Raw genomic sequence first — 26,124 nt, 5'->3', positions numbered from 1 at the left:
TTTTGGAGTTGTCCTATTTTCTCATCCACCTGGGACCTAACCCACCCCAGTTACAGTTTATTATTACCATTCTTTGTCAATCTAATTTAAATCTAGATGGTCATTCTCACTACGTTACATGAACATCTAACAACATCCCATTATGGGTCACGTCAGGGTGACTTTTGGATAAGCCAATCAAATGACTACTTCCAGAATCTTGGAACTTGTGACTTTTATATCTGCGAATTAGCATGACTAGAGAGCATATCTTGCATAATCTGTTAATTTGTTTCGAGTCATTTCGTCCCACCAAGCATGTAGCTTATAATACATGCTGTGCCGAAATAATTTGCTTGAGATTCATGCTGTGACGAAATGGTTGCTTCATTTTAACCGACAGATTGACAATTCGCCCTGAAAGTGAAATACATATCTCAAAGGTCATACGAACGTGACCCCTAATGGAATGTTGTTAGATGTTCGTGTAACGTAATGAGAATGACGATTTAGATTTTAATTAGATTGATTCTTTGTTAATCGCTAATGCGTTCACGTGGCTGTAAATGCACACCGGGTTACATGGCAATATCATGACGTCATTTTGATACGTTGCCTATGTTACATCAACGCTTTAGAATCATACATACACATACAGAAATGTAGATATACAGCAAGCGCTTGGCAGCTTCTGATTGTAATGAAACTCTTCCGGTATATAAATCTAGGCATACAAATATAGACATAACCCTTGACTGGATTTTAAATTACATTTACTTGTCAATAGGAATTGGTGCGGACATTCTATTTATTTGTCACTCAGAAAGCGATCATGTTGGCGGTAAAACAATTATTGATATCGATGAATTGTGACTTTTTCCACTTGGCTGGCCATACAATACGTAATGATAATGTATCACCTTGTGAATGCAAACATCTCGAATTACATACATTAATATCATGTAACGAAATTGTACTTAAAACAATGTAAATTAATAAGCTATAGCTCATTGGGGCTAGATGTATCTATGTCAGCTTGTACTTCCATCGTTGAAAGACGAAGACAAAGTGTAAGCGGGGTTTTCACTCTTCAGTTTTATCTACGACATCCGGCATGTAAAGGTCAAATCACTATTCCGCAGTGTTATCTATTTGTTTTCGACAATAAATGTAAAGTTCATAGTCAGGTTATGTATTGTCTCCCTTTGTGGAACTCTTCTGCATAAAAGTCAATAACAAGTTTGGAAAGAAGAGAAAATAGTTGTCGTCTGATCTCTCACAGCCAAGCTCTGAGTTAATGCGACGTATTCCCCAAACCGTCATACCGTAACCTTCTGTTATAAAGAATGGGAAATTATTTAAAAATCGAAATCGTCTCTCAGCTTACACAGTTTAATTGAGAGCCGAAACTGTTCTCCATGTCAAAAAGCAAAACGTGATGTATGGCTGATGTGAAAGAGATGTGTAGTGTCTTTGATTTCAAAGTCAGAATAAACGACCGACATCCCGAGCAGCAACAAGTACGAGGACGATGTTTACCTCACAAACCTCAACAAGACGACAAGTGCGAAGACGATTTTTATCTCACAAAACTCGAGCAGACGACAAGAGCGAGGACGATTTTTACCTCACAAACTTCAACCAGACGACAAGTTTGAAGACGATGTTTATCTCACAAAACTCGAGCAGAGGACAAGTGCGAGGACGATGTTTACCTCACAAACATCAACCAGACGACAAGTGCGAGGACGATGTTTACCTCACAAAACTCGAGCAGACGACAAGAGCGAGGACGATTTTTACCTAAAATAGCTCGAGCAGACGACAGGTGCGAGGACGATGTTTACCTCACAAACCTCAACCAGACGACAAGTGCGAGGACGATGTTTACCTCACAAACCTCAACCAGACGACAAGTGCGAGGACGATGTTTACCTCACAAACATCAACCAGACGACAAGTGCGAGGACGATGTTTACCTCACAAAACTCGAGCAGACGACAAGAGCGAGGACGATTTTTACCTAAAATAGCTCGAGCAGACGACAGGTGCGAGGACGATGTTTACCTCACAAACCTCAACCAGACGACAAGTGCGAGGACGATGTTTACCTCACAAACCTCAACCAGACGACAAGTGCGAGGACGATGTTAACCTCACAAACCTCAACCAGACGACAAGTACGAGGACGATGTTTATCTCCCAAAACTTAAGCAGACGACAAGTGCGAGGACGATTTTTACCTCACAACCCTCGAGCAGACGACAAGTTTGAAGACGATGTTTACCTCACAAAACTCAACCAGACGAAAAGTGCAAGGACGATGTTTACCTCACAAACCTCAACCAGACGACAAGTACGAGGACGATGTTTATCTCACAAAACTCGAGCAGACGACAAGTGCAAGGACGATGTTTACCTCACAAACATCAACCAGACGACAAGTGCGAGGACGATGTTTACCTCACAAAACTCGAGCAGACGACAAGAGCGAGGACGATTTTTACCTAAAATAGCTCGAGCAGACGACAGGTGCGAGGACGATGTTTACCTCACAACCCTCGAGCAGACGACAAGTTTGAAGACGATGTTTACCTCACAAAACTCAACCAGACGACAAGTGGGAGGACGATGTTTACCTCACAAAACTCAACCAGACGACAAGTGCGAGGACGATGTTTACCTCACAAAACTCAACCAGACGACAAGTGGGAGGACGATGTTTACCTCACAAAACTCAACCAGACGACAAGTGCGTGGACGATTTTTACCTCACAAACCTCAACCAGACGACAAGTGCGAGGAGGATATTTACCTCACAAACCTCGAGCAGACGACAGGTTTGAAGACGATGTTTACCTCACAAAACTCGAACAGGCGATAAGAGAAAGGATAACGCTTGCGTCACCAGTTTGCATATTCTCTTTCTGACAAGGAACTTATTTATAATAAAAACAATTTATAAAGCAAATATTACTCTTAACCAATTTCAACAACATCATTATTTCATAACAAGATAGTTTCGCTATTTTATCGATATGTTAACTGCATGAAAGCCTCAGAAGGAATTCATCCTGTCCCTCAGACGTGTCAATAATTTCTTTGATTCGAGTATAACATTATCAGGATTGAGCTAGAGTTAAGGATTGGGACACACACGACGGTAAAGCAATCAGTCCCGGAATGACATTATGCAATTCGTGTTAAGAATCTGCTCAATGTGTACATGTATCATTAGTATCTGCAGTATAATGTTTTTTTTATAGTGTTGTCAAAATAGATCAGTGTATGATATTAACGTTTATGTATTTTGAATTTTTGAGGTTAGTCTACGATATTACGAAAAAAAGGATGAGGGGGGCAAAGTATGGAGTGAACATGTCCCCATTACATCACAAGTGGAAAACATGACCGGTACAAAAGGACAGAGGAATACACAAGGCAGCGAATCAACGGTGTTCATAAATAAATAAATAAATATAAATGAATAAATACATCAATAAATAAAATGTCATGAAGATGATGACTGTAAGTAAACATTTTTATTAATCAATATCAATCCAAAAGAGATTCTTCCATAGAGGGCGCCACAGTCTATGATTTCGGTTCCGTCTGCGTTCTCCTTATTTGTACCGTTAATGGATTTTTAGATTTCAGAAAAAAACGTATATAATATTAAACTAACTTCCATTTTCAAGGTTCCTCATAAAATTCAATATTTTTGTCATATATTGTCCTCGTTTTATCAAATTTAAATTAGAATTTCGTGATAATGTTGGTATTTACTGTTGTAATTTCATGTCAAGAGGTTCTTCTGAAGATCTTAAACATTTGCGGCGAGTGTTATAAATGTATAATAGAAACAATAGGTCAATCAACAAAACTATACTAGTAGATTGATTTAAGTCTTCAGTTGCTGTCTGGAGTCTGAGTCAGAGACATACACTCATAGGTTAACTTTATTATTACGGTTAATATTGATCTTAAGTGTTTAAATCAAATATTAACTTTATATTCTAAGTCAACTATAAGCCCATATGATGAAGAAGAAACCTAGATATAGGCGAGACGTGTAGGTGATAACCGCCTACTAATTATAACTGACTACCTAACTGACAGACCATTGTCTATAGTAGGTGATAACCGCCTACTAATTATAACTGACTACCTAACTGACAGACCATTGTCTATAGTAGGTGATAACCGCCTACTAATTATAACCGACTACCGAACTGACGGACCATTGTCTATAGTAGGTGATAACCACCTACTAAATATAACTGACTACCTAACTGACGGACCATTGTCTATAGTAGGTGATAACCGCCTACTAATTATAACTGACTACCTAACTGACGGACCATTGTCTATAGTAGGTGATAACCGCCTACTAATTATAACTGACTACCTAACTGACGGACCATTGTCTATATTAGGTGATAACCGCCTACTAAATATAACTGACTACCTAACTGACAGACCATTGTCTATAGTAGGTGATAACCGCCTACTAATTATAACTGACTACCTAACTGACAGACTATTGTCTATAGTAGGTGATAACCGCCTACTAATTATAACTGACTACCTAACTGACAGACCATTGTCTATAGTAGGTGATAACCGCCTACTAATTATAACTGACTACCTTACTGACGGACCATTGTCTATAGTAGGTGATAACCGCCTACTGATTATAACTGACTACCTAACTGACAGACCATTGTCTATAGTAGGTGATAACCGCCTACTAATTATAACTGACTACCTAACTGACGGACCATTGTCTATAGTAGGTGATAACCGCCTACTAATTATAACTGACTACCTAACTGACGGACCATTGTCTATAGTAGGTGATAACCGCCTACTAATTATAACTGACTACCTAACTGACGGACCATTGTCTATAGTAGGTGATAACCTACTAATTATAACTGACTACCTAACTGACGGACCATTGTCTATAGTAGGTGATAACCGCCTACTAATTATAACTGACTACCTAACTGACGGACCATTGTTTATAGTAGGTGATAACCGCCTACTAATTATAACTGACTACCTAACTGACGGACCATTGTCTATAGTAGGTGATAACCGCCTACTAATTATAACTGACTACCTAACTGACAGACCATTGTCTATAGTAGGTGATAACCGCCTACTAATTATAACTGACTACCTAACTGACGGACCATTGTCTATAGTAGGTGATAACCGCCTACTAATTATAACTGACTACCTAACTGACGGACCATTGTCTATAGTAGGTGATAACCGCCTACTAATTATAACTGACTATCTAACTGACGGACCATTGTCTATAGTAGGTGATAACCGCCTACTAATTATAACTGACTACCTAACTGACAGACCATTGTCTATAGTAGGTGAGATGGAACCTAGCAATAGGCGGAGTCATGTAAGATATAGCTAACTAACTAACCAACTAACTAAAAGCTAACTATCTAACTAACTAACTCATTAACAGCTAACTTACTAACTAACTTACAGCTAACGAACTAACTAATTAACTAAAAGCTAACTTACTAACTAAAAGCTACTTAACTAACTAACTTGGTTTGCTTTGCTTGCTTGCTTGCTTGCTTGCTCACTTAACTAACTAACGTTATATTTTCAGTCAAAGCTAAATTACATATTCAAACTAAATGATAAAAGATCATTTTCGTTTTTTTGACCCTTACAATCACGTTCGAGTTCTAAAACGACCAAACAGCTGTAAATGCCATATCAATTAAACAATTTGAATATAAACTTGATGAACATTGGAAAAATCTGCCACAAAAGTACTGTTTCAAAGAGAAAATCAAGTTAAACAATTATTTATTATTTCAATAGTTTTATTACGAGCTGACAATCAAAGGATGTAAATAATATACATTTTGTATGTATGCTGTCCGTATAAGTCTATGTATCTATGTTTGATGTAGCCATGAATAATTTCATAATACTTGGCTAACAGTCAAATATTACCTTGGTGTTTTCAGTTTAAAATTAATCCCATTGTATGATTTAAGGTAAAATTAATCCTATTGTATGTTTTAAGTTAAAGATTAATTTTCTGTTTAAGATTATATTCATATGCTTTCAGTTAAAGATGAACCCTATTGTATGTTTCCAGTAAAAATACATTTTGTGTCTTAAAACTAGAGATTAATCCTTCATGCGTTTTAAATTAATTACAGTTTATCGTCAAAAAAGTGACAGATTAACACGGATTTATGGTTATATGTCAATGATATGGTGTCAGGCTTGGTAGACGATGTCCATGGTGTCAGACTGAACTCTGGTTGTAAAATAACACCCCTGTTCCTACCGACACATACATATCCATACCCCAACAGTCATGTATAGAATCGCATGTTTACTTACCCCCCAAAGATGAACTTGTTAAATTCAACCATTTAATAGGGGTTTAAAGCTCGAGGTCAGATATATTGACCGTAGGAGAGGTCAATCCGTGCACTTTAAACAAAACAACTATAGCTTTCTCTGTCAATGCTGGCATTAGTTGACAATCGAATATGACAGTTACATTCAGACTTAGTGTATGTAATTTCAATTACATTTTTATTTTATTGCTCAAGAAATTCTAGGTAAACAGTGGAAGTATTAACCCTCTATCCTAACATATACACATTAAAAAGCTCAACAGTTCCTGAACAAAACCCGATATAACTTGTTTCAGATATATCGGAGGGGGGTTAAATTATACTCACTTAATGCCATTTATAATTAGTTGGACTTGAAAATGACAGTTTTTTTCTGAAAGTCTTTGATTCAATACAACAATTTAAAACCGTGAAGGGTGGATTTTGAATTCTTCTATGGGAAATATGACCCACGTTAGGTCTTATGGCAGAGTATGTTTGTGTGGTCGTTGTGCATAAATATAGGTGTCACACCACTAATTAGGGGCTCAATAAAACGAGATCTGTTCGTAGTAATGGGAACATCATTTTGTCAATACCTCTTTTAATAATCTGCCATAATTTAGTAAAAATGAATACATACATACAGGTGTTTGTAATTAAAGTAGGTTTTGATAGCTGTCAAACTCAAATTATTATAAGTTGTGTATTATGCGTTTTCAGAAAGAGTACAAAAGAGTTTAATTTTCAATATCTAGGGATGTATCTGATGAAGGTTATTTCTTTTATCATTAGTTCACCAGCAAATACATAATTATGACATTCATCTAATTGCTTGTCTTTCATGTTCAACAGCCTTTAGTCCAGACAATACAAATGCCTTTGGGTTCTCCGCATTGGTCCAGAAAAACCAATATCTATCGGTTCTCGGCCTTTGCCCAGACAAAAAAAGTCGTCGGGTTTTCTGTCTTAATCCAGACAATCCGATGTATATTAGGAGTGGAAACGTTGACTTTTTTGCCACAATGATATAACTTTGATGTTGACGATATAACATTACACGGGATCATTGCCAGATGTTAGTGCCATCACCCTGAAATGTTACCTGACCGGTAGCGTAATACCCCTCACGTATCCCCCCCCCCCCCCCCCCCCCCCCCCTCTAACACTGAATATTTGTATTCTTGAACACTACGAATATACCACCTAATAGTCATAGTGATGCAAAACATCTTTTATGCTTTTTGTTTGTTTATTTGTTGTTGTTTTTATATTTCTCTTTCTTTTTTTCTTTTTACTACTATAATTTATCTCTTTTTTTATTTATTTTTTTTTCATTTTTTTATATTATTACTGCTATTATTTATCTATTTCAAAAACGACCGAATACATTTTGAAATTTAGGCATTGTATGTATTTCTGATAGATATATTAGATATCTGTTAAAATGAAAAGTAAATTATAAACAATGTTAACGACAGGATTTCTAATTTTGATCCGCCTTTGCCTAACGCAACTAGTGGCGTAGTTATTAATTTGTTTACATGTCACACAAAAAATTACGACTGAAATCGATTCTAATCTCCGTCCTGTGTCTGGTAATAATATAAAAATATATTAATAAAATTTTATATAACTTGATCGATTGTTGCTGTAAAAATATATAAAGCCTTATTTCATAATTACCTCATGACTTATTGTTTTTTTTTTTATTATTTCATTTACACATCAAAAATGTTTTTTACAGTCAACAGATTGCTTTTACGGTACCAGTAAAAATAAAATAGAATAATAAATTAGTAACTTAGTATAACTACAATTTAAATATATTCTGAACGCATGCATACTTGCCTCTATATTCAGATCGTAGTCCACATAATATTCAAACAGAGATATGTTAATGTTTATGTCGTGACGTTACTCCATGATATTCGACACTGATTGAATTATGGGCATGAACAACATTTTTGGTCAAGTGTTCCAGCTGTCCATATTTCTTTGAGTGAACGAATATTTCCTCATGCCCAACCTACTTCTTGATAATAATAAAAAGTTTCCAAATAATTTTGAAAGCATCCTAATTTCAACAGGCCTAGGGTAGACAACTCTTAGTTTAGTTACTACACTAACCACACGTGAAAGAGAAAATCGCAGTTGCGATTAAAGGTAGGTAACTCCCATAAAGAAAAATCCAAAATAAAACATAGGGTTTCATATGGCTAACGACCAATGTTCCTGAACTGTTTTGATAAGGCATATATACGTGTATTCAAATCTATACATGCTTAATTCATTTATAATACAGTTCTATTAAAATTAAGGCCCAAAGATATTTCGGTCTTCAATTCTGAACGTAAAATTTGATAAATAGAGGTTACACAACGAGTGGTTGTTGGACATGGAATTTATTTCACACGAGTAAGTTATTTTTTTAAAGTTACAAAAGACACGAGCTTTAGCGAGTGTTTTTTGCAACTTTTAAAAAATAACTTACGAGTGTGAAATAAATTCCATATCCAACAATTTCGAGTCGTGTAACCTGTTTCTACCACAATAATATCGGCTGGAATCAAAGGGAAACGTGGCCAAGTATAATTTCGCATATGCAAATAAAGTGTATCGGTGACGTCCGGGACCCGGTGATGTGACGTCATTAGATTATTGATGACGTCAATAACAATTGCAGCTTGGGTCAAAGTTCACCGTGTTAGCCAATCAAAATGCATACAGAGTTTATACCACGTGTGGTATAAACAGATTGTTAATCAACAGCTGTAATGATTAACTGATGGTCTGAGAGTTGAATAACACGGGGTATTGTGGTAGAAATAGAGGTTACACAACGAGTGGTTGTTGGATATGGAATTTATTTCACACGAGTAAGTTATTTTTTTTAAAGTTACAAAAGACACGAGCTTTAGCGAGTGTTTTTTGCAACTTTTAAAAAATAACTTACGAGTGTGAAATAAATTCCATATCCAACAATTTCGAGTCGTGTGACCTGTTTCTTCCACAATAATATCGGCTTGAATCAAAGGGAAACGTGGCCAAGTATAATTTCGCGTATGCAAATAAAGTGTACCGGTGACGTCCGGGACCCGGTGATGTGACGTCATTAGATTATTGATGACGTCAATAACAATTGCAGCTTGGGTCAAAGTTCACCGTGTTAGCCAATCGAAATGCGTACAGAGTTTATACCACGTGTGGTATAAACAGATTGTTAATCAACGGCTGTGATGATTAACTGATGGTCTGAGAGTTGAATAACACAGGGTATTGTGGTAGAAAGAGATTTACACAGCTTTTTTGGAAAGATATGGTCCGATTTTACTCAATTTTCATTTTATGAAACATGGTCACGTGGAGGTTAATATTTTGTGATGTTAATCTGATGTTTCTTTTTTTACGTACACCAAGTAAATATTGCATTTACGACAACATCATCATCATTGTGACGTCATAATTAATGCCCAGGTGTAAATTTCCTTTTTTTTTCAAGATAAATGTAATGCAATTCCATCCTTTTGCAAGTTTCATATCTAATATAACAATTAAAGACGTTTGATTCGGTTAATATTTGATTCTACCAGGTTGGTATAACACCATATTGACCTCACCAAATGTTCATAATTGATAAGTATGTAGTCGTATGCAGTTAATGTTTCCGTACTTTGCTCAATATAATGTACGTTATCAAGCAAGACATAGACTTTCCCATACATATACATTTGATTTGTTTTTGCTTAACGTCCTATTAACAGCCAGGGTCATTTAAGGACGTGCCAGGTTTTGAAGGTGGAGGAAAGCCGGAGTACCCGGAGAAAAACCACCGACCTACGGACAGTACCTGGCAACTGCCCCACGTAGGTTTCGAACTCGCAACCCAGAGGTGGAGGGCTAGTGTTAAAGTGTCGGGACACCTTAACCACTCGGCCACCGCGGACACATACATATACAAGGAATGTACCTATGAATCATGCCATATCTACCTGAGTCAGAAATAATCTGTGTACAGTTTGTAGTGCTATCATTCAATCTGGTAACGTTAAATGCGCGGGGAATTGTATTTACTTTACAGCGTTATTTTAATGTGTAATGGTCTGCCGGAATCGTTAAACAATAAGAATGGTATTCGTATATTGCTGTCGGATCCGAGCAACCTGCAGCAAGACCTCCATGGAATTCAGACCAAACTACAGGAATATGAGCAGATGAGAACGTAATTCACGGAGCTGCAGAGCAAGCTGTCTTCACAGGCAGCAGAAATCAGCAGTTTAAAATTTCAGCTTGGAACGTCAGGAGGTATGACCCGTAAACGGTGTTGGTACATATATTCCGTTTACAATATCTTGTTTCACTGGTCAATGTTCATCTTACATACCTGGTGGTTCATATAATGTATTTATATTGATAAATTGGTATACAAAAAATATATATAAATGAGGTTTACTGACATATCTTTTTTTCTGTTTTTCAATACTGATGGCTGATGAATATGTGTAGGGTGCAGCGCAAATATCACAAACATGACACTTTGAAATAACTAGTACCTGGCTACAATTGACCATCACTACTTTGTTTACAGGAAACAAATGAGCTGTATATGTCAGATGGGGAAGACAAGACTGTCCTGCAGATGATACCACTGAACTCGTATACTCAGTAAGCTCGTCAATAAAAGAATCAAGAAACAATGAAAACAAAACAAAAAACACAAAACAAAACAAAAAACAAAAAAATCAGCAACCTCCAAGCATACCACATATGACCTATCTAGGCAGACGAAGGAGTACAATTCAGATAAATTGAAACTATATATGGCAAGCATTATTGTTTTCATGTTCAACAACCGCCAAACATAATATATTTCGGCTAGCTGCTGGGGGATTGTAATTGAAATAGTCGATATATGTCCATGCTATTTACTCTACTACTTTCATCATAGAATAAAATACAATAACAATATGCAAGACCTGTTATTAAAGGCCATGTACATGTAACGGTTTTCGGCATATTTCAGAATATGTCTTAGCTGTCACCTGTTCTATTCACGTGGGGCATCGCTTCCTTATGCAATAAGACTGCATATGCAAATGTATATGAAGGGTTGAAATACAAAAGTGATAATCAGCAGGACGTTAGGTAGATTTAAAGAGATCTTTCTAATAAGGTTTAAATGATTCAAAAGTTAAAGACTCATACATACATACATACATACATACATACATACATACATACATGTAGGTAAATGTAACATTTACGTCCATTGGTAAATTCTGGCGTTGCTATACATTCTCAAAACCATTTTCATGCATACGAACCGCACATTTACGACATGAATAGAGCATGTTCCTATTGCTCATTTATGGATGTACTGACAGATCAGTTTTGTTTTTGTTGTTGTTATTATTTGTTTTTTTGTAATTAGAAAAATTCAACCAAGTTAGTCGTTGTTTTCCTTAAAAAAGAACAAAAACAAAAAAAACGGACCATTGATATTGTAATGTTCATCATTCAGGTTATATTTAACTAAAGTGTATACAGGAGGGTCGTACTAAATCATCCCGGACCTTCCTCTAACTAGGTTTATCTACCTCCTGGCCCTATACGGGGACCACACGAGACTTGAGAAGTCGACAGCCCGCTTTTATGTATGGTGCCGAATACGAGGTTCCAATTCTCTATGACACGGGCGACATCACTGAAGATGTTCCTTGTGCAGTCTGTCGTTAAACAAAACACTCTACGGGACTGATGATTCCGGCGGGAACCGAATGCTACGGCGGCTGGAATAAAGTTTATTAAGGGAGTCTTTCATCAAATGATACCATGCATGTGGCTGCTTCCGAGTATGTTTGTGTGGACGAACATCCGCAGGTATTGACTGGTGGAAGCGGCAATAACGCAAGTATAGAGCATATTCATAGTCGATAAAAACATAATAATAATGATATTCTGTTTAATACGTAAATTATGCATAAGATAAAACATGACATGTCCTAATAATGGTTTTCCTAATTAGCTCTTATTACAACAATAGCACCTCATGCCACGATATAAAATATCCTAGCAAACATTTGTTTTTATTTATTTATTTTTATCATTTATTTATAATCAACTATTTGTGGATGAACAACATATAAACATACTTACTCTAAATAAAACAAACATACTAGGTATTGCTAAAGCAATACAGTTCAGTACCACGGCCATCCGACCTGGAGGTGAAAAGCTAGTGATACATTGTCTGGACACCTTAACCACTAAGCCACTACGGCCCTGTAAGTAATGTTGGATCATCTGAAGATGGATTCTGAAAGTCTTGTATGAGCAAAGTCTTATAAAAAAAAATAAACATTTCAAGACGTGTGTCATATGACATGGAAATTCTCAGATCCTATATAATGTGTACATATATTTCTATTAGTAGTTTTTATCATCATATATAATATAAAAAGCAGGGGTTTGGTTTACTTGTTTGAAATAGTTTGTTGTTTACATGCATTTTTTACTGGTCGTGCAATGACTTCCACTGATATAAAGAATGTATGCTGTGGGAGTCATTGCTATACCTTCTTAAATAATGGCATGCTTTGATTTTCACACTCTGTGTCAAATTATTATGAGCCTACTTATCCATTAATTTTTATTTTTCCCCACTGTGGCCATTTCCAATAACAATATCAGCGATATTCTGTAAACATAAAATACTGTACGGGTAACATTATATACATATATACAGTAAAACGTAACAGTCCTTGTTAAATTTTAAAACAAAACCTTTCGATGCTGCATGTGGTCAATCTTAAGAGAGTCAACAGAGAGGTGAATCGTACATCTGGGATACACGTGCACGCTGACGTCATCTGGTATGTCATGAAAACGACATTTTACGACATGCATGTGTATGCTGGTATGCTTCAGGCGTCTGTTTTGAATACTCGATTTCTCGATATTTTGTAAATAAAACAAGACAACTATATTGTGTAAGAAAATACAGATGCCCAGAAACATAGGGTTACACAAAACTTCACTCAGAAAAGCCGCCATTCAAACAAAATTGCCTAGACGCTTGTACTTGTAATCGCCGCCGTACAAGTTGTTGCTATGTGTAGCAGATGCGGTATTGCATAAATCGATGACGCCATACACACAAAATCCAGGGGATTCCCCTTCTTCACATATACGCACACATAAGTATGATGACCTCTCTAATAGTTTAGATTGATAAACATGTGCAACGTTGTTTCCTTCGCTCTGGATATTATCCTTCGTTGTAACATTTGCAGCACCCATTGAAGTTGAAAAATGATACTCCATACCTCGTATCTGATCCTGCTTCACCTGTGTCATAGACTGCAGTATACAACACCTCCTCAATACGACATACACAGATTTGGCATCCACTAACCTGTCTGATAAAAATAAATAGACCAATTACAAAACTACTTTGACACGCATGAGTTAACCGCATAGCTTTAAATGTGTTAAAAGCTATATATATTACGTTATTATAGTACCATTCTCGAAAAGTTTGGGTTTCACTGTGCCACAGGTCGGGTGCCACAGGGGTAACACACTTGCCTTTCACATAGGCGGCCGGGGTTCGATTTCCCGATCGGACGTAAAAAGGTATGTGGTCACTTGCGAGGTTGGGGGTTTCGGTTTGGGATTGGAGGAGGGGAGAGAAGTTGCCCTTATCAATAAGAATACAAGAGATAGATGATATGAAAATAGGGAATCATTTGTTCGATGAAAAGTGCTTATTCAAATCAGTTTAAATGAAATTTTGCACAATTGAAAAAAATGAAAGTATTTTCATCATTTGAAAGCCCATCGTTCCAGAACAAAAGTGTTGAAAGCGGGTAGTTGATTTTGTTTAATGTGCGAGTAAGTAGTAGCTAAAATAGACAACAATGTAATAGATAACATTCGTTTGTTTCATGTGCTTGCATGTATGAACATAGAGGACTATCACTAAGGTTTCTTTGGAAAAGATAACATTTTAGGGGGAAAACATTCCATTCTTAAACTAGCATGGTGAATTTGTCTACTTCAAACTGGCCACTAATATTTGAAAGTATAGATGAAGAAGACGAGCTATAAGATATCAGACCAGGGTTCAGCTCTATAGATGAATGCCAATAGTTGCGAGCACGACATAAAGATAAGGATACATTTTTGTTGGCGTACCTGCTTGAAGAGGAAGTGACGTTTGCACTTATGTAATGCATATCGGGTTTATATTCGAGACAGGACAGAAGAATACCTATTATTACAAATCTGGATACTGGAAATGGAAGTAGAAACAAACGATTGAATGATAGAAAAGGGACAGGAATTAAACTGAATGTCACCTGATATCCACCAGCTGATCAACTCATAATGTAAAGATATAAAAGTAAAGAGAGGATGCTACATAGTAACATGAGTTACTTCGAAACGACTTTCTGAATGATGTGACAATTTCATATAAAGTTGTTGAAGACACCTATTCGAATACGATTAATAGTGAAATCAATAGGCATTATGTGATACCAGAGAAGGGCAAGGAGGTAAGTGCCTGTTCGACGAGGTATCGTAATCATGATAATACATGTGGTCAAAGGCACACTGAGCAGCATAGGAGGGGGTCGGGCAGAGGAGAAAAGGTATATAAAAATGACTAATACAAAGTGAACTACGTTCATCAGAACCAAATTTGGAGAAATGTTGGAGAGAGACCAGATATTTGTCAAGTGATTAGTAGGTAATGGAACTGGAAGTACAATTAGTGATCTTACATAATGTTGGGGTATAAATCAAAGTAACAATTCCACAATGTTTCACTAATATATATGTAACACAAACTATATGTAAAAAACGACACACAAATTTAACCTAATTGATTGAGAGAGAAATAAAATGGATAATACTAAATACAAGATCGTAAGGTATTTAGTGTAAATTTATATTAGGACAAGTTTATAACACACAGAAATCAGCATTGTTATATTTACAAACCTTGACTTACATATATGTTTGATATAAATATATGTATATATATAGTTCGATAATGTGAAATACGCATGAAATAGACTCGCGAGGTGACTGAAAAGATCCAAAGTTGATAGTGCGAAAGTGCAGAAATACGTATGGAATTGGTTCCTGGGAGGACTGACAACATTCAAAGACGATAGCGCGAAATACACATGGAATAGATTGACTCGTGAGGTGACTGAAAAAATCCAAAGTCAATTGTGCGAAATATACATTGAATAGACCGAATCTTGAGGTGACTGAAAATATCCAAAGTCGATAGTGCGAATTACGTATGGAATAGACTCGTGGGGTGATTGACAAGATTCAATGTCGATCTAACATGATCTTTTAAATTTAAAATCAGACCAAAGATTAATTGCGATCTGGAAAATATTAAATCATGTTTCTTCTCTTTGTTTGTATATTTTCTAGAATAAGATATATTTTCTATGATAAGATATATTTCTGTAATTAGACATACGTCTATATGTATATATTATTCTAATTCATATCGTGACATGGTTCAGAATATAGATATACTTAACGTATGAAATCCAACTTTAAAACTTATAAAATCTATTGAATTATTAGTCATTTTCACTTCCATATCCACATTTTGAAATATCTTTTGGCCTATTTCGGGTTTTTTTATATTTTTTTTTAGCCTCCACATTGTTGTCCCCTCAGCATCACTGAAGAGTCTTAGAAGGACAAAAGGTGTATGTTGTATTTTAATTCATTTTTTAGCTCTACTACTTTTTCAAACTCAAATTCTTTTGAAAGATACAATCCTATAAGAAACAACACTTACTCGCATGTTTCGCTCCTGAAGAACTGTCGTTGTTTACCGAATACTGCCAATGTTCTATTTACACCCGTATAGTCTACTTTGAATGCTGGAGACTCATATCTGATTGTTCTGAAAATAACAGTAAATGTTTAAAACAACAAAGAATACCGACATAAACAAAAGAATAGATTTACATGGAGACTCCAGAAAAAAGTACAAGGAGTTAGACCAGGTGTTCCGTATCACGTAGCGTCCTCTTCATGGACAAAATTCGTTACACCCGTTATATACCCAAAATGAGATATAAGGTATCTATGTGAACAATTCTGATAGCATTCCTTTGACATGAAATGACGTCCAAAATCTTATTATCAAGATACTGTGACCCAATATAGTTGTATCACTAGCAATACAATCAACAATTTTAAAAATCTTTAAATATTATTACATGTGTAATTGTGTAAAGATATGTCTCACAAATATTGATTTTACATATATATACATGTTAAAGTACAGTTTTAGATATAGATAACAAAATACAGAAGTTACTTATCGAATATCGAAATAAAAAGATGTTTACTTGAAATTAATTGAAGAGGAACGAATGTTCGTGTTTATAGCTCAGGTTGTTGTTTCTTTAAAAAAAAAAAAGAGGAATGTAACAATTAAGAAATCATCAATCAATCAGATTATCTTGCCCTCTTCTGAACTACACGTATGATGACGTCATCAATATGTATCCCTTAGTGAGAAACTTACGTCACACAGCAGGAATGAAAGTCTTCTGTAGCTGGCGTTAGTACACACCATGGCACATCACGTGGAACATTGAATTCTACACTACAATTGGCAGAGTCAAACGTCTGATTGACCGGGATATGGCGCTTGAGACCTTGTGTCAGTGTTTCCTGCTCCTCGTATGTCCGGAAATACCCAGGGAACCTCTCCAATACGGCAAGAGCCGACTGATCCATTTTGCTCAGAGAGCTCTGACTAAAAGATATTATATTGATTTTAAATATAAAGAGTGTCATTTTTTTTATTTCTAATTATGTATAGCGGAAGTGTCTTACATTTTCATAACATTGAACAGGAATGGAAACTCTTACTTACTTTCTTCTGATTATTAGATCTAGCGGATACTTATTCGTATTATAGGCAATATGAACGCAAACGCAGTACCGCAAATAAGCAAGAAAACGCGACAATTTAATGCTTAAATATCCACGTATTTACTTACCTAGCTGTGCCCAGCATCCTCCGAGGACTTCTGGCCGGATAACACAATGATTACTATGATCAATATTACGAATGATAATATGATGTTGGTAGCAAACTGAAAATAATATACAGCATATGACTTCAATAGTGTATAATCATTCCTTCCAGATTTTGGACTATAGTCAATGACACGATAAGGTATAATGCAGTGTGAACCTAGATTTTCTAATTCCTTTTTTGATGTATATATTGTTTTCAAGCTCTCAATTACACATTTACACTTTTTAAGACTTTGTGCTATTTTCTTTATGTACATAGATCGATTTGACTTAATTCTATATTGTAAAACGTCATATCAACAGCTATGCTCATTTAGGGACGGCCTGGAGGTCTGGAGGATGATCGGTCAGTTTCTTCTCTTTTATACAAAATGCATATTGCATAGTATTGATATTGTTCATATTCAAGTGTAAATATTCCTTAATATATATCTATTAATACCTTATTAGCAGCCGTCATGTTTATCTATTTGTAAATTGATTGATTGACTGATTGATTTATTGCGATTGGCAAATTGCGCAAAACTATCTTTACAATGAATGCATTTCTTTTTTAAATATTATTGTTTCCGAGGCCGTCCGTACATGACCGTGGCTGTTGATGGGACGTTTACCAATACAAACTGAACCAGAACTTGAATTCATTTGATATAAATAGATTGTATATTCATATGTCAAAGAAAAATACCGTTTTGCCGTTCTCCACCAGTAATATGTTAGCCGTGATATATGTACTTACGAGAATGACCGAAGGCCTTGATATCGTGTTAGATTTGTTTTCCCTGGTGTCACTCATTTCAAAGTTTTGTGGTAACCCTTCCATCTGTAAATATTGTAAACTTAATTGATTCCACGGCGAAACAAGTAATATCAACTGATATAAATCACTCTTGGTCGCCCATATGCTCTGTGGGAAGAAACTGGAGTACCAGGAGAAAACCAACGTGGTCGGGCAGGCGAGGCAGGCGAGTGAGGTGAACCATTACCTTTTTACGCCCGATTGAAAAATATTAAGTATTAATTTGTGATTGATTCGTTACACAATTTATAATTATGTCAGCAGTATTTCGAAGAAAATTTCAAGTTAAACTCTTCTAAAACATACATACACCGATATAGTAATTTTACCGAAATATCATATTGAATGCACCGTCGTGTTGACTCTGGAATATCATTACTTACTGTACCTCGATTATACAACAGAGGTACCCCCGGGGACAGAATCCATGGACTTCCTCACAGAGCCTAACGCTACTTACTGTACCTCTGGGACAGAATCCATGGACTTCCTCCCAGGGCCGAACGCTACCTACTGTACCTCTGGGACAGAATCCATGGACTTCCTCACAGAACCGAACGCTACTTACTGTACCTCTGGGACAGAATTCATGGACTTCCACCCAGGGCCGAACGCTACTTACTGTACCTCTGGGACAGAATTCATGGACTTCCACCCAGGGCCGAACGCTACTTACTGTACCTCACAGGGCCGAACGCTACTTACTGTACCTCTGGGACAGAATTCATGGACTTCCTCACAGAGCCTAACGCTACTTACTGTACCTCTGGGACAGAATCCATAGACTTCCACCCAGGGCCGAACGCTACTTACTGTACCTCACAGGGCTGAACGCTACTTACTGTACCTCTGGGACAGAATCCATAGACTTCCACCCAGGGCCGAACGCTACTTACTGTACCTCTGGGACAGAATCCATAGACTTCCACCCAGGGCCGAACGCTACTTACTGTACCTCACAGGGCTGAACGCTACTTACTGTACCTCTGGGACAGAATCCATGGACTTCCTCACAGAGCCGAACGCTACTTACTGTACCTCTGGGACAGAATCCATGGACTTCCTCCCAGGGCCGAACGCTACTTACTGTACCTCACAGGGCTGAACGCTACTTACTGTACCTCTGGGACAGAATCCATGGACTTCCTCACAGAGCCGAACGCTACTTACTGTACCTCTGGGACAGAATCCATGGACTTCCTCCCAGGGCCGAACGCTACTTACTGTACCTCACAGGGCTGAACGCTACTTACTGTACCTCTGGGACAGAATCCATGGACTTCCTCCCAGGGCCGAACGCTACTTACTGTATCTCGATTATACAACAGAGGTACCCCCTGGGGACAATCCTTGGACTTCCTCACAGAACCGAACGCTACTTACTGTACCTCTGGGACAGAATCCATGGACTTCCTCCCAGGGCCGAACGCTACCTACTGTACCTCTGGGACAGAATCCATGGACTTCCTCACAGGGCTGAACGCTCGATTATAAATACCAGAAGTAAGGTAGTGCCAAGGGTTATCAGGAAGAAATAGATTTTCGAAAGAAGAGATGTGATAAAACCAGAGTCACCTCACACGAATCACGAAAAAAATAGGCCCCTGTTTCCTGAACTAAGTATTTTTAATCAACTTTTTCTACATAATCGTAACGCTGTGATGACATTTCGCCTGAATCATGATTATAAACAGTCTGTGCACCGAAAAAAAATATCCGTTTTTCTGTTTAAGCATGATTATTTTCTACCGAATAAGATCTACGCTATCATATCCACGCGTAAACGATACACACGTGTTATGTACAGTATAAATGTGTAAAGAAAATAACCAAAGAGTACCGACATAATCATAAAACCACAACTCAAATTCAAAATCAATTAAACGATGGCAAAATGTAAAAACAAAGATTTGCATGCAGACTCCTGACAAAGTTCAAGGAGAACAAAACCTATATATTTATATTTTCACTTAATTCAGACTCAATGAACCTACCACAGTTAACTCAAGTCATTTTTCAATGAACTATATCAAGTCCGGCGTAGGAATACATTTGTCGAGCTTGGACTATATTTTTTAAGCCCTTTTCAAAAATGATCATATTTATATGAAATAAATTCCATTAAAAATCATATTTGTTTTTTATTCGTTATCAAGTTTGTTGATGACGTTGATGTCAGAGTGATGACGTACATTTCGGCAAGTTCCGTGGTAGACTTGCACAAGTCCCTATTTGTCAAGGACAAAATATTATACAAAAATATCAAAAAAATATAAATATAAGGATTGCATAAAGTGATATTGAGGTGTATGGGGGTATAAACCTCAAAAGGTCTTGAGACAAATTTTATGAACTGCTTCTTCGCAGTTCATAAAATTTGTCTCAAGACCTATTGGGGTTTATACCCCCATACACCTCAACATAACTTCATTCAATCCTTAAGTAAAACGGGTTAAGTGACAAGTCATTATTGAGTGTTCCACTTCCTGGTCCAATATAACTGTTGGGAATGCTGAGCATGCATGTAAATTGTTCAGTTGCTGTTAGTTTACAGTAAATAAAATATGTTTCGTAGTTGCTTTAACCTTTTTTTAATTATTTTCTTTTACTTGTGGGTTATTTATATCGTGCGCCATTACTTTTCGCTTTAATATGACATCTACAAGGTCAGAAGGTACGTATTCAGTATATATACATCACATACAGCTCCATTACACTTACTCATCTCATTGTTTAAGATTCCCAGTAACGGCGGTTTAATCTTACCTGGAAAATACGGGAACCGGATCTACAACAGTACCAAAATCGTCTACATATAAATAATAAATATGTGGATCCCCGACTTTCTACTTGTTTCCTCGATGATGCACAGTTTCATCCTAATCGCTTTGATTAGTACAGTACTCCTCTAGTCCTAGGTGTTCGGGATCCGTCACAGGTGTTGATTTCACGGTCGGTTAACCGGACACCTTTCATATTCGTTCAGGTATGTAGTGTATTTTAACAATTTTGGACACAAAACCGGTTTGGTATTCGGAATTTAGAGTGGTCTCTATTTATTACTATAATTAAAAAGGATAAGTTTCGCACATCGCCATTTCGGTCGGTATCAAGAGGTGATTGGTTTTAAGAATGATCGGTTTTAAGAATGATCGGGTTTTTCACTTTATATACATGTATGTACACACTCCCTGTGTATACATATAAACAGGTATTTATAATTTCTGGCGAAACACTTTTATCATTGCTACAAATAAAGGTTATCCGATGTAAATACAGTTTTACAATGTATATTTAAATATTCTAACATATACATGTATATATAGAGAGAGAAAAGGAAATACCTGTCTGGAGTCTGTTCCTTCCTGTCGCCAGTTGTAGTTCACTCCGCCGTAGATATAGTGTTATGTTGGAACTCGAACGTCTTCGTATTTAAATAAAACATCAAAAAAAATACGGACTCGTTGGTTTTCCCAGAAACAAAAGGTTACATGGGCGTTTATATTGACGTATAGCGTGTCCGCAATAGCGCGGAGCAATGCCGGATATTCAAGGTTGTTAGGTCCGGAACACCCTACTCATCTTCCCGTTAACAGCGCCTGAGGTCGAATGAAGTATCTACAATGTACACGATATATACTATCATGATCGCGAATAAGAAAATGTCTTTAAAGAGGTCCTTGAGACGTTTTATGCAAATCAAGGCTGAAGGATTTTGAATGAAGACTGCAATGAGTAATAGTTTGTGTGAAAGTATGAAAATATCACGTGGCTTTACGTCACATCGACAATTGCAGTCCTTAATTTTAGGGCCAAACAACACCAGACTAGAGGGATGGTCACAAAAAATAAAGACACCAAATTCAAAGTAAAAGGTAAAAATCTAAGAAAACAAAAAAACAAAAAAAACCCACTGATATCAAACGAACTGGTTCTAAACATTATATTTCATGGTATAGTTTTATTGCACGTAAACAATCAAATCCTATTTCTAAAAGGCCGCTTAAACATCAGAAACCTTCGGATTAATATATGTGATGTATAAATTGGTATCGAATGGGCACAGAGACGTAACATTAAAAACTCTGGGGAGTCTGTTTGAATCGGAGCACTCAATCATAAAATGCTTGGACCACAGGCTTTATCACTAACCCTCCACCTCTGGGTCGCGAATTCGAAGCCCACGTGGGGCAGTTGTCTGGTACTAGCCGTAGGCCGGTGTTTTTTCTCCGGTACTCCGGCTTTCCTCCACCTCCAAAGCCTGGCATGTCCTTAAATGACTTTGGCTGTTAATAGGACGTTAAACAAAATAAACCAAACCAAATGCTAACAAGTTTAGGCCTCCGTCAAATTGGTGACGTTGCCTTTTAGCTAACTTCCTGTTGCCATTTGTCTTAAATTTAGTGGATTCTTACGGATCACCCGAACGGTTTGGTTTGGTTTTGGTTTGGTTTTATTTGTTTAACGTCATATCAGACTATTAGCTAAGGTCATTCAACGACGGCCTCCCGTGCGTGCGATGTGTTTTGGGTGGCCGCGGTATGTTCGTGTTAAGTCTCCTTGTGATAGTCCGGAACTTTTGCCGTTTTATAGTGCTACCTCACTGAAGCATACTGCCGAAGACACCCAGCAGAACACCCTATCGGTCACATTATACTGACAACGGGCGAGCCAGGCGTCCTACTCCTAATATGCTGAGCGCAAAGCAGGAGTAGAAACTACCATTTTTAAAGACTGTGGTATGTCTAGGCCAGGGGACAGAACCCAAAGCCTTCCTCATAGGGGCGAATGCCCAACTAAAGGCCAAAAGTGAGGCATTGTCTAGGGAGACATTAGGAAGAAGAAAGCTAGTAAGAAAGAAGAGAAATGATTCGATCATGAAATGGGGGCAGCAGGTACAATTCTTACGCCCTACCTGTAGGACAGTCACCCGATCGGACAACATACCCACATGTCTTTGGAGCGAAATATTAACTTACAACTCGAATCAGCGATATCAGCTTAGAATCGACCTTTATTGACGTTTTCATAAAACATTGAATTACCTTTCATACCCCGAAAATATTTCCGAGCGCTTCCGCACGGGCCAACAAAGTTAGTGTTACAATGTACCCTAGCTGCAATTTTTAAACAAACGAATTAAGTTTTTATAGTTGAAACAAAAAGATACAGAAATACACCACTTACTACTACATATTTACTAAAATGGTAGACAACAAAATATGTAGGTTATTTTGATAAATAGACATGTTTACACTACAGCGTAAGTGTTGTGATATGTCAAAGAAAGACAACGTTACATGTAATTACATGCAATACCATCTAGACACGGATTATCAAGATACAGATCAATTCTTGGTTCAGTAAAACGATATGTTCGAGATGCTTTGCTTGGTTTGTTGCCCTGTCAGAACAGCTATACAATTTTGAGGAGGGGTTGGGCGGGATGTGGTAGTTGGTGACTACCTCGCTGAACAACAAACGCGAGATATATCCCGTAATGGGGTAAACAGCACGTCTACGACCACAGCATCTCAGGAAAATCCGTGATTGATCAGCTGCCACAAGAAAAATATATCAGGCAGGGATCGAACAGTACGAATCTCAGATCTCACATTAAATCACAATGACAACGACGATGATGACGATGACGGCGATGCTGCTGCTGCTGCTGAGGCTGAGGAGGAGGAGGAGGAGGAGGAGGAGGAGCACGACGACGACGACGACGACGACGACGACGACGATGTCCCAATGCATGTTTAAAATTAGTTGATTTAATAAACTGTGAAAACAAACTTTATTCAACACCGTGTTTTCAACGTAGAATTGTTGTTGAAATATAACGTTGAGTCGATGTTGACTTGCTCTATTTTTATCAACGTTAACGTTGTTTCCATTGTTGATGTATCATTACTAGGACATACAATACACTTATTTATTATAATACACCCTAAAACTTTGCATAGTTTTCCATGTAAGCAATTTTTGACATTTTCTCTCTTTATCAACTGACGTGAAACTGCATATAAAATAAAATGTTTGAAGATGTGGTGTGAAAATGTCGGCGTTTACCACCGATCGTTGTTGGACACGAAAATTATACTTCGAGTTATTCGATCATTTCAAATAGGATTTTTATTGTTGGGACCAAATTTTCACTTCGTATTATCCGAGTTTTTCGAGTTTTCCGGGTTTTCTCTACTAAGATAAAGAGAGAATTCGGCCGGGACTGACGAAGTACTTCGAGTTAAGCGGGGTATTCGAGTTTTCCGAGTTCGAGTTAACGAAGTTCCTCTGTACATAAACTTTGCTAATTTGTCTGGCTCGTTACTTAATTGCGTTGGCTAATATTACCAATAGCCCAAATTAGAGCTGTGGAATTCTCTCAGAGTGTTTATCATTTCTTCATTGAACACGAAAATTATGTTAATTATATAATATTCTGATTTGATTTCTTGAGAAATCTGGATGTAAAAAAATTGTATGGTATGGAGTCAAATATATACCGAAAATATAAGCTGTTGTTTCCAGACGTCCTCCTTACGTCACGTCTAGTAAAAGATTACAGATAAGCAATCTAACTGAAATTAGACTTCCGCAAGTATTGCAGTGTATCGCGAGGAGCAGAAATCACAAGTCTAATGTTAATTAGATTGTATATGAACAGTGTATAATCCATTGATATCATCTAGATTAATTGTATGTTGTGTTTGTTTTAAATTATGTCGGGAGAGGAGGGCGTTTAATAAGTTGTAATTATTTGTGTCCGATCCCTTTGCCTCTTTATGGCCAATAACTTTGTCTATTTTACAACGGTTACTAAACAATTCGCCTTGTATCCATCTCTTTTGTTGGCCCAGGTGGAAGCACTCGAGGAATCTTATATGTATGTATGTATGTATGTATGTATGTATGTATGTATGTATGTATGTATGTATGTATGTATGCATGTATGTATGTATGTATGTATGTATGTATGTATGTATGTATGTATGTATGTATGTATGTATGTATGTATGTATGTATGTATATAGAAACCAGGTTACACACGGACGTAAAAACCGTTAAATAAATAAATATATCATCCGGAGTACCAGGAGAAAAAACCTATGTGGTCGGGCCAGTGATCCCATACCTTTCCGGAGAGTCGAGCCCCAGCTGCCTACGTGAAGGCATGTCTGTAATTACCAGGGTGCCACGTGCACCCGACCAACTGAATAAAGCATACATAATTAAAAATGTACATTGTATGTTTAATCTAAGCTACTGATATATTTATGACATATGAACAGGAAATGGATATAAGAGATGTGTTGGAATGTTATGATAGTACTAATATATTGTTCATCTCATCTATAAAACAAACTATATATATTATTATCTTATATAACTTAGTCAGGCCAGGTCTCTGGTCAGGCGAGAACAGAAGTCATCCAGTCGGATGCCAAAAAAAAAAAAAAATCCAAACAGAATGAAATTCGGGTCGAGTCAACTATTGCATTTGATTTAGTTTAATTTGTTTTTAATTTATCTATTAATATATATTATACATTTATTGCTTTTTCGCTTTAAAAAACTATTGTAAATTTAATGCTACATAGGCCTATAGAAAATTAAATTAAAAAAAAATACATGTTATGTACAAGATGTGCTCATTTTGAAAGAAATAAAGAAATAAATGAAATGATGGGATATCATCCTGGATCAAAATAAAATTGCAATAATCGATTACATCATAATATACGGTAGAATATAAGTTTTATCTACTTATTGATCGTATTTACGATCGAGACAACCCCTGAAGCAGTTTTTGACACGCGCCCTCAAGCGTTCGTCTTAAGTGTGTTTGTAATCAAG

The 26,124-nt window shown here is 36.9% G+C and overlaps 1 protein-coding gene across 2 annotated transcripts; it reads right to left on the bottom strand.

Annotated features, from left to right (window-relative positions):
* Nucleotides 1-11,864: 11,864 nt before the first annotated feature.
* On the bottom strand, nt 11,865-21,818 carry LOC117317840. Of its 2 annotated transcripts, none has more exons than XM_033872796.1 (6): nt 21,612-21,818; nt 18,208-18,291; nt 17,429-17,524; nt 16,948-17,181; nt 16,210-16,317; nt 11,865-13,792 (listed from the first exon to the last, which is right to left on the bottom strand). In XM_033872796.1, exons 3-6 carry the CDS (start codon nt 17,443-17,445, stop codon nt 13,642-13,644), a joined length of 510 nt encoding a protein of 169 aa, XP_033728687.1. In that variant the 5' UTR covers nt 17,446-17,524; nt 18,208-18,291; nt 21,612-21,818; the 3' UTR covers nt 11,865-13,641. The 2 variants fall into 2 exon arrangements, with proteins under 2 accessions (XP_033728687.1, XP_033728688.1); XM_033872797.1 differs by lacking the exon at nt 21,612-21,818 and adding an exon at nt 21,034-21,161.
* Between the last annotated feature and the right edge of the window lie 4,306 nt (nt 21,819-26,124).

The sequence above is a fragment of the Pecten maximus genome, chromosome 19 (genome assembly GCF_902652985.1).
Source record: "Pecten maximus chromosome 19, xPecMax1.1, whole genome shotgun sequence".
Lineage (NCBI taxonomy): Eukaryota > Metazoa > Mollusca > Bivalvia > Pectinida > Pectinidae > Pecten > Pecten maximus.
This window is presented reverse-complemented; position numbering and strand designations above follow the sequence as displayed.